This window comes from Salmo salar, chromosome 12 (genome assembly GCF_965601325.2).
Source record: "Salmo salar chromosome 12, fSalSal1, whole genome shotgun sequence".
Classification (NCBI taxonomy): domain Eukaryota; kingdom Metazoa; phylum Chordata; class Actinopteri; order Salmoniformes; family Salmonidae; genus Salmo; species Salmo salar.
Genome location: NC_138302.1, coordinates 55,912,906 through 55,921,943, shown reverse-complemented (window position 1 = coordinate 55,921,943; position 9,038 = coordinate 55,912,906). Strand labels below are relative to the sequence as shown.

General features: G+C 44.0%; 1 protein-coding gene across 2 annotated transcripts; it reads left to right on the top strand.

Moving 5' to 3' along the window:
* The first annotated feature begins 232 nt into the window (after positions 1–232).
* Positions 233–8,568, top strand: LOC106565118 (calcium/calmodulin-dependent protein kinase type 1D). Of its 2 annotated transcripts, XM_014131868.3 has the most exons (14): positions 234–363; positions 1,537–1,612; positions 2,237–2,348; positions 4,764–4,889; positions 4,967–5,041; positions 5,208–5,346; positions 5,647–5,770; positions 5,889–5,964; positions 6,116–6,228; positions 6,398–6,476; positions 6,638–6,725; positions 6,852–7,141; positions 7,256–7,363; positions 7,508–8,568. In XM_014131868.3, exons 2-13 carry the CDS (start codon positions 1,597–1,599, stop codon positions 7,326–7,328), a joined length of 1,311 nt encoding a protein of 436 aa, XP_013987343.1. In that variant the 5' UTR covers positions 234–363; positions 1,537–1,596; the 3' UTR covers positions 7,329–7,363; positions 7,508–8,568. The 2 variants fall into 2 exon arrangements, with proteins under 2 accessions (XP_013987344.1, XP_013987343.1); XM_014131869.3 differs by lacking the exon at positions 1,537–1,612 and having other exon boundaries at positions 233–363.
* The last annotated feature ends 470 nt before the right edge of the window (positions 8,569–9,038 follow it).

Here is a 9,038-nt window from a genome sequence, read left to right as displayed (position 1 = left end):
TTGAAGAAATCCCATGAAAATGGTTGAGTATTTTTTTCAGGAGGTCAAAAAGCTTAATAGTTCAAAAAGTTGAATACAAGCACATTATTCCTGACCAGTCTGCACGTTTTAAAGTTTGAATGACGTTTCTAGCTGAAATGATGTAAGAAAAATAGTGTTCTAAATCATAAAAATAATACAAAGTCATACATATTTTTTACAATATTAAAAGTGGGACTTTTTGCTTTTGCTAGTCTGATTAATGATGGGGAGGGCAGACCACGCCCCTGGACGCTCCGCGGTCTCCATGTCTGCAGTGAAGATACTAGTAGGTCTATCGAGATACCTCAACAAGTGCACTCTTGCTCCTTCTCTGTAGATAAGGTAAGAAAAAAATGCCCCTTCACGTTTCTATTCAGTTATTTACATCTAAGTGTGTATTACTGTGTCAGTGTTTTTCTGTGCTTAGTTTAAGCTACATTGGAAGAGAAAATACATTCGTTTTTTTTCACTTTCTTAAAAAAATTGAGCATGTTATGTAATTGAAATGCCGCGCCGTCTCTGGCTTCAAGTAATGAACGATTAACTGTAGTTTAATATGGTCATGTTCTTCGACATTTCCACCTAAACTATCCATGCTTCAAAGGCATTCGGGAACATTTTACGCACAGTTCTGAGGACCAATTGAATCAGATGTGCTATCGCATGATCACCCTGATTTTCCCACGGTGCTACTGGACATTAGGAAACACCTGGAAAATACGTTGTTTTATTGATTCAATCATTTTAAACTGGACAAAGCTTAGAAGAAATCCGCATTGAATGGACACATGACAACACAATGAATGCATTACGCCAAATGGAAGTCTACCATATTCTATCAACACTTTTTATGTATTTTGGCTGAGGTATCTACTGACATTAGCATTTAATTAAGCAATAAGCCACGAGGGGGTGTGGTATATGGCCAATATACCACGGATAAGAGTTGTTTTTATGCACGATGCAATGCAGAGTGCCTGGAAGCAGCCCTTACCCGTGGTATATTGGCCATATACCACAAACCCCCGAGGTGCCTTATTGCTATAATAAACTGGTTACCAACGTAATTAGAGCAGTAAATATAAATGTTTTGTCATACCCGTGGTATATGGTCTGATATACCATGGCTGTCAGCCAATCAGCTTTCAGGGCTGGAACCATCCAGTTTATAATCATCATTATAACCCGGGTGGTTCAAGCCCTGAATGCTGAATGGCTGAAACCAATGGTACATCAGACCGATTACCACAAGTATGACCAAAAAAATACTAATTCTAATTGTGTTGGTAACCAGTTGATAATAGCCATAAGGCACCTCGGGTGTTTGTGGTATATGGCCAATATACCACGGCTAATGTCTGTATCTGCGTTGCGTTGTGCACAAGACAGCCCTTAGCCGTGGTATATTAGCCATATACAACACCCCCTCTTGTCCTATTGCTGAATTATATTCTATGCTCTATCTATGGCATTGTGAGATCACTCAGGGGGGTTTGGGGTACTTTTTCTATTCAGATGCTGATTGGTTTAAAAAAAGAAGCAGAACCAACTTGGAGAGAGTTTTGAGGCACAACAATGGCCTCTTGTGAAGGTCAGTATAATAAGTCGACCCAGTTTTGGGGGTTTGTCAGGGAATCAGCAGTAATCTGCATCCTGAATTGGCACAGGAAGGGGAGAGAGAGCGAGGGGAGGGAGAGGGTGGAAAGAGTAACCATCAATAGGCATTACAGCACTAATCCTACACCTCTTTGGGCCTTCTGTAAGTGATGGGTACAAACAAGCTTAGGCCAATAATTAATGACCTTATACTGAACATGCAAGCTTTTATATAAGTAAAACGGGGTGTTTACAAGATGGCAGGAGTTAACTGAGATTTCCACCAAGCTGTGGTCCCCCAATTTTGTTGTTGTTGTTGCTTTGTGAGCTACTTGAAGCCTTTCAAACGTTCTTGTATCCAAACGATGTGTCTAGCCATATTCGTCCTAAGACATGACCCAAGAGGAAACGGCTGTGACCTACCAGTGGGTTGGTCCCCACCCACCATATGTGAAACTCTGTCCCAAAGTGTTTGGTCATGTTGGGCTTCTTTATGTGTGGTGAGGGTTGTCTTTTGAAAAGGAACGTGTATATATATATATACACATGTTAGACAGTCCAGTGTTCTCCAGATAGTAGAGGTAAAACTGCTTGTCTGTCTGTCTGTCTGTTGTTCCAGGTGCCGGGTGTGACGACAGAGCTACCATGGGCCGCAAAGAAATAACCTGCAGTTGGAAGAAAGTCATCAACAATATCAGAGATGTGTTCGAATTCAAACAAGCGCTGGGATCGTAAGTACTTTGTCCGTTAAAATGATTGCCCGGAGGTGTAATTCAAAGCACTTTTACTTTGAGGATAACTCGCCTCATCCGATGTGCAGCACCCAGCTGGGTGATGCAAGGCAGCCATTTTGTGCTTGGTTGTTTCACTGGGCCTTTGTTGCTGAGTAGCAACTCTTGTCAGCTTCTTATCTCCGACTAAAGAGCCATTATTACAGGATTAAGTGCATCTCCAGGATATCTACTTTACCTGTGCCCAGAGAAGGATCCTAGTTTGGCACTATAATCCTGGAATGTTCTACCCAGATTAACAGCTTATCAGGACCCAGGTCAGGGCAGGTCATGTTTATCAAGGGAACACTTGGCGCTCACACAATCTAGTCTCTCTCACCTTAAAGACTGAACCTTTGTTGGAGAGTTTTGAGTTTAAACGAGGTAGCAACAGTAACCAAAAGGGGACAGGACATGGCACATTTTGGGAAAATGGTTGACCAGTGTGTATACGTACGTTTATGATCATGTGTGTGTGAGCCTGAGAGTGAGAGTGTGAGCATGTGGGTCTGAGCACATGTGTGCTAGAGTGTGGTTGCTTGCATGTGTGGGCGTATGCGTGTTTTGTAGGTCTATGCACAGTACATGAGAGCTTTATGAAAGGAGTTGTTCTTTGTGAAATCCAATAGGAAAGTGTTATTGCCCACACAACGCTGATATCTGCAGAGTGAGAGGGGCCTGTCTGTTGCCCCTGGTCTACCTGTTCTCTGAGCCTCCTCCTCACCACCTCAGCCTCTCCTCAAGCAGCTTACAGCAATAATACATGAGAGAGGCTGAGGTTGAGAGAAGTGTGAGCCAGGCAGGTGAGCAATGATGTCATTACAGAGTGGGCACAGCCTATCACTGCTCAGTTAAAGGATTAAGGGCCTGGCATTGTGTGTTGACAGTGTGCGTTTGCACGAGGTGAGGTGTGAGGGAATGAGTGCGACCGTGTGCCTGCGTGCGTGAGTTTGTGTGCGACGTTGTGTATATGTGTGTGTTCATCAGACCTGGGTTCAAAAAGTATGCTTTGCTTTCAAAATACTTTGAGTGTTTGACTGAGTCTGCCAGGAGTGCCAGATGAGGGGGAGGAAGCGAAGTGGCAAGCACAATCAAAGTATTTGAAAGAAAACAAATACTGCGGTATTTGAACCCAGGCCTGGTGGACATTGTGTCTCTTAGCCTCCGTCTGTATGTCTGTCTCTACCAGACAGTGATGTCTTTGGGCACAGGGCGCACTTATTGCATCAGCATCACAGGTGTTGGAATATGGGCGTCTGCCAAACCCGAGGATTATCCACACCTCGGTCTCCCTCAAACAGGGCAGTCAGCAGATGGGAGGTGGGATCCATTTTGTGCCGTTTAGGATCATCTTGGCTCCCTCCCACACATGAACACTTCTCTCCCCCCCCCCCCCCCAGTCTTCTCAGGGTTCATGAACGATGGAAATAATCCTCCGGGATTAATTGTGTTTTAGTTCTTGAGAATTTCTGATGTATGTAACGCTGTCTGCAGCTGGAGCAGCCTACTACTTTTAATTATCCAATCAATCAATCAATAAATCATCTCTGGTCTCTTCTCTGGCTCCCCTGTCCTGAGCTTCAGGCTGGGTACTGGAAAAGGCTTGTGTACTCATCCTCCTGTATTGCCCTGCTGCTATTCACAGGCCTCAGAAGCACAGGCCATACCTGAGCCTCTATGGCTCTGTTTAGACCGGCAGCCCAATTCGGATGTTTTTTTCACTAATTGGTCATTTGACCAATCCGTGGAATAAAGGTTAGAATTGGGCTGCCGGTCTAAACAGAGCCTTCCTAGGCCACACTGGTCTTGCTCCGAGCCGTGTGCAGCTGTGAGCCAGGAGAGTGAGGCTTGGTGGTGGTGACTCCACCTACAGCTCTGTAGCCTTCCAAAGAGTGTATGAGCGCTTCCGCCGTCTTGGTTACACCTATCCAATTATCTGTGGAATGGGGTTCATTTTTCAGGGTTGTTTTCGAGCTGTTCCACTTCGTCTTCAGAACGTATTGGTTTAATTGGAGCCGTATTTCGTTTGGTTAGAGCCCAGGTGTCTAACTCTTTCCTTCGAGGGCCGTGTGTCTGCGGGTTTTCGCTCCTCCTTTGCACTTACGGTCATGAATTAGTTAGGAACTCCCCTCACCTGGTTGTCTAGCTCTTAATTGGACACACATTGAACAGAATAGCAAAAAAAACAGCAGATACTCAGCCTTCCTTTGAAGGAGTTTGACACCCCTGGATTAGAGATTAGAATTGTTAACTGTAGTTAAGCTCAGAAATCTGCAAGTTTATGGAACCTGAAGAGGTTCATTGCCTATGGAGCTCAAGCCCATGGGTTGGATAATGGACATAGCCTTATAACCATTTCTCTGTCTGTGTGCGTAGGGGTTCGTTCTCCGAGGTGTATCTGGTGAGAGAAAAGAAGACTGGAAACCTCTATGCCCTGAAGTGTCTGAAGAAAAAACACCTCAGCTGTAGCAAGCTAGAGAACGAGATCACTGTGCTGAAGAAGTAAGTACACCCACACACACACACACACACACACACCTGAATGAACAACATCACAAATCTCTTCCTCTTCCTCTCAGGATAAGGCACGACAATGTAATTGGATTGGAAGACTTCTATGAAACTCGGACACACTACTACCTTGTCATGCAGCTGTGAGTGGGGCACCGTTATCTCTACATATTCTAAATGCATTTAACATACAGAGAAATGTTGCTGTTTTACAAAACCTGCTGAATTAGTAGGGTCTAATGAAGACTTTAAAGGCTGATGATGAATATAGTGGTGGAGATTCTGATGTGTGTGTGTGTGTGTTCCTAGGGTGTCTGGTGGGGAGCTGTTTGACCGTATCATAGATCGGGGAGTGTACACAGAGAAGGATGCCAGCTGTCTGGTTCACCAAGTGCTGGAGGCTGTCAACTACCTTCACGAGAACAGCATAGTGCACAGGGACCTCAAGGTAGGTTACACACACACACACACGTAATATCCAGGCTGTATCACATCCGGCTGTGATTTGGAGTCCCATAGGGCGGCGCACAATTGGCCCAGCGTCGTCCGGGTTTGGCCGGTGTAGGCTGTCATTGTAAATAAGATTTTGTTCTTAACTGACTTGCCAAGTTAAATAAAGGTTAAATAAAATACATTTAAACAAATACAATATTCCACACATATTTTACACACACAACACTATTATATACTATGTTGGGAGAATAGTTTCTCTGCCGCTTTTTGATTCTCTTTCCCTCTGTGTGTGCAGCCAGAGAACCTACTATACTTCAACTCAGATGAGAACTCCAAGATCATGATCAGTGACTTCGGCCTGTCCAAGATGTCCGACCACGGTGTGATGTCCACGGCCTGCGGCACGCCAGGATATGTTGGTGTGTGTGCGCCAACCGTGTGTTAGTTGGTTGACCATTGAAATAGTGTAAAGCTTTGTTGCACAGATAGAACAGACTAGCATGGTATCTAATCCTGTGTATATTTGAACGTCTACAGCCCCTGAAGTTCTGGCTCAGAAACCCTACAGCAAGGCAGTGGACTGCTGGTCCATAGGAGTCATCACATACATCCTGTGAGTACCTATCTAGATATCCGCCAGCACCTCTCTTCAACCTTTTCATAGTATTAGGATGACTGCTTTGTGAGATGGTATTTCTAGATAATGTTTGGGGAACGTTATTGTTATAACTCTGTGATAACCATGTTCCCTCTGCGTTTACCAGGCTGTGCGGCTACCCTCCGTTCTTTGAGGACAACGAGACACGTCTGTTCTCTAAGATCATGAGGGCCGACTACGCTTTCCACTCGCCCTTCTGGGATAACATCTCAGAGTCAGGTAAGACATACCACCACCCCTACGACAAGGGTATCAACACAGAACGAGTATCATAACTACATAGTAAAGATAATCATAAGTCATCTCAGTGCTAGAAAACTTTTTTTTTACTACATATGCTGAAAGTTCCATGTCAGTTGTTGACGTTTGTCGGTCTCCGTTTCCATAGCGAAGGACTTCATCCGGAACATGATGCAGAAGCACCCTAAGAAACGCTTCAGCACAGAACAGGCCCTCAGACACCCCTGGTGAGTTACACACAGATCCAGGATCAATCCATCCTCCCCTCATCTTACTATAACCATTAGGGGGCAAATAGAAAACTGATCTAAGATCAGTGTCTGGTGATCCCACTATTTCTTGTTTATTCTTTGTTCCTGGTGGCCATAAATGTCATTTCCTGTTGCAGGATCATTGGGAAGACAGCGAGGGATCAGGACATCTATGAATCAGTCAGCATGCAGATCCAGAAGAACTTTGCCAAGTCCAAATGGAGGGTGAGCAACATGTCATAGGGCTACATACAATATGCTGTCATACTTACGTTACTATTATTATTATCATCATCAAAACATGAGTTTTTTTAAAAATCAATCCTAATCTTCCTGTGTGTTTTGTTACAGCAAGCCTTCAACGCCACGGCAGCCATCAACCACATGAAGAAGCTGCAGTTGGCCCACGCCGACCCCGATGCCCCTCTCCCACCTATCCCCGCCATCAACCCCTGCAACTCCCAGAATACTCAGCAGGACATCGACACCAATGGCAACCTCCCAATCCCAGTGTGTCACGTGACCCCTCCGGAGGCGCAGTGCCGGGGCCTGAGAGCCAGTCACAGCGAGCCCAGGCACACGCCGGTCGTTATGGAGACGTGTAACACGGAGAATTGCTCCTCATTCGCGGCAGCTCAGAGGTGAGTCCGAGTGGACTGAGGGGAGGGGAATATGTCATTCTGGGGGGGGTTGAGTTATGTCCAAAGTGTAAAATCTGTGGTTCTTAAGGCTTTGCTTTTTGCTGTCTGTTTCAGCTGTGATGCCATTGACCGGGCGACCAATAGGAATGGGCACACCATGCAGACTGGGGTGTGTTCTGTTATGTGATTTATTGACCTAAGGATCAATTCATTGGCTTTAAGGTAAATAGTCTCAAATACACAATGCACATTTGCTTGCATACACTCATGTACACAATCAACAAAAACTATGGAGAGTTGATAGGAAAACTCTCACATGAATGATATGAATCTTCATGTGAATTTACACTCCCCACGCCCCTCCAGTGCCCCTCCAGTGTTTCTGCAGTGTTGCAGTCAAGAAGTTTGAGCCACTCTACAGGTGTCAGCTGCCTCCTGCTGGTTCAGGAGTAGTACTCTGTAGTGCTCCTCTGAGATGCCCAGAGGCCCATAGCAAGGGCCTGGTCCCCGAACCTTATCCAGAGAACACAGGAAGACCTGAGATTCATACCCAACTACAACGTAGTACATTTACACTCACACAAATGTAAACATTAATTTCTTTGACCCAGCCACTGTCGATGTTTAGAAGAGTACATTCTGTACTTATATCTCAACAGAAAATATACATTTGAAGTATACAAAGACGTACTGTATTTGCAATGTATAATTATCTATGAATGTTTATTGACCTATGGAAAACAATATACTTTTTTTGAATATCTGTTTCTGATAGCTGTGACGGCTAGATTGTAACTAATTCATTGGCTTTGGCTACTTTGTGTTGCTGTCTGAACTAAATTAAACTGTTCTTCTTTCACTCACATCTGTTCCTACTAATGGATCTGGAGAAACCAGAGTCCTGTGGCTCTGAAGAAAATGTATGGATTAAAACCTGGTAAAAATAATGATTTATGAATACAGTATGACATTTATTCAAGGAGAAGTGCTTTGAGATGTCATTGCTGTCAAGCGTTAAATCGAAGCTATGTACTTTTATATTGTGTGAATTATTTGTATCTTTTATAATCCTAAATGTAAGAATTCTGATTTATGAATCTTGCCGACAGGTTTGAATGACGTTGACCCATTGTTTGAATCCTAACGCTCATGTCGTAACAATGACTTTGGGTTGAGGAGGGTTTGAAGGGCTGACATTCTGTGTAAGAGAAGAGTTATTACTGTACTTAAAGTGGTCCTGTGTAATAATAACACCACTTTATGTACAGAGATGATAACATGTGCCACTTTTATGCCATAAACTGCTGTAGAGTTCCTCTTGTAGTCTCGATGCCATTGTAACCGTTTGACTGGAGATGCTATCTTATAACCACAAGCGCTATACTTTGCTTCTTTGTTTTGTTTCTAAATAAAAACTTAAATGTAAATCTTCCTCTTCTGTACTTTTCTTACCTCAAATCTCTCCTCTTCAGCTAGCCTAATCCACAATCCTGACCGCTGCGCTCTCATTTCATTTCACTTCATCAGTCTGGGCCTCCTATGACTGAACTACTGTAGCTGAGGGGCATTGCACAAAACAAATGTAAAAGCTTTAGCATCACTGAATCCTTGTAACAGAATGTCAGCTCGGGATATCAGGACGGTCAAACGAGGCTACTCTACAGCTATTGGTGGAATGTAGGACGTAGCAGGGCCGTTTCTAGGATTTGAGGACATTGTAGGCTTAGCCCATTGAGCTATAAGGGGGAACCATTCCCCGGACGACATTTTTCATTTCAACAGCTAAATGCATCAATCTGAACATTGATGAGATGAATTATGCCATAAATGTAATAAAAACAATGTTAAAGGCAGGTTGCCTATTCTGATGTCGGTTGTTGACACGGGTGAGTTAAGA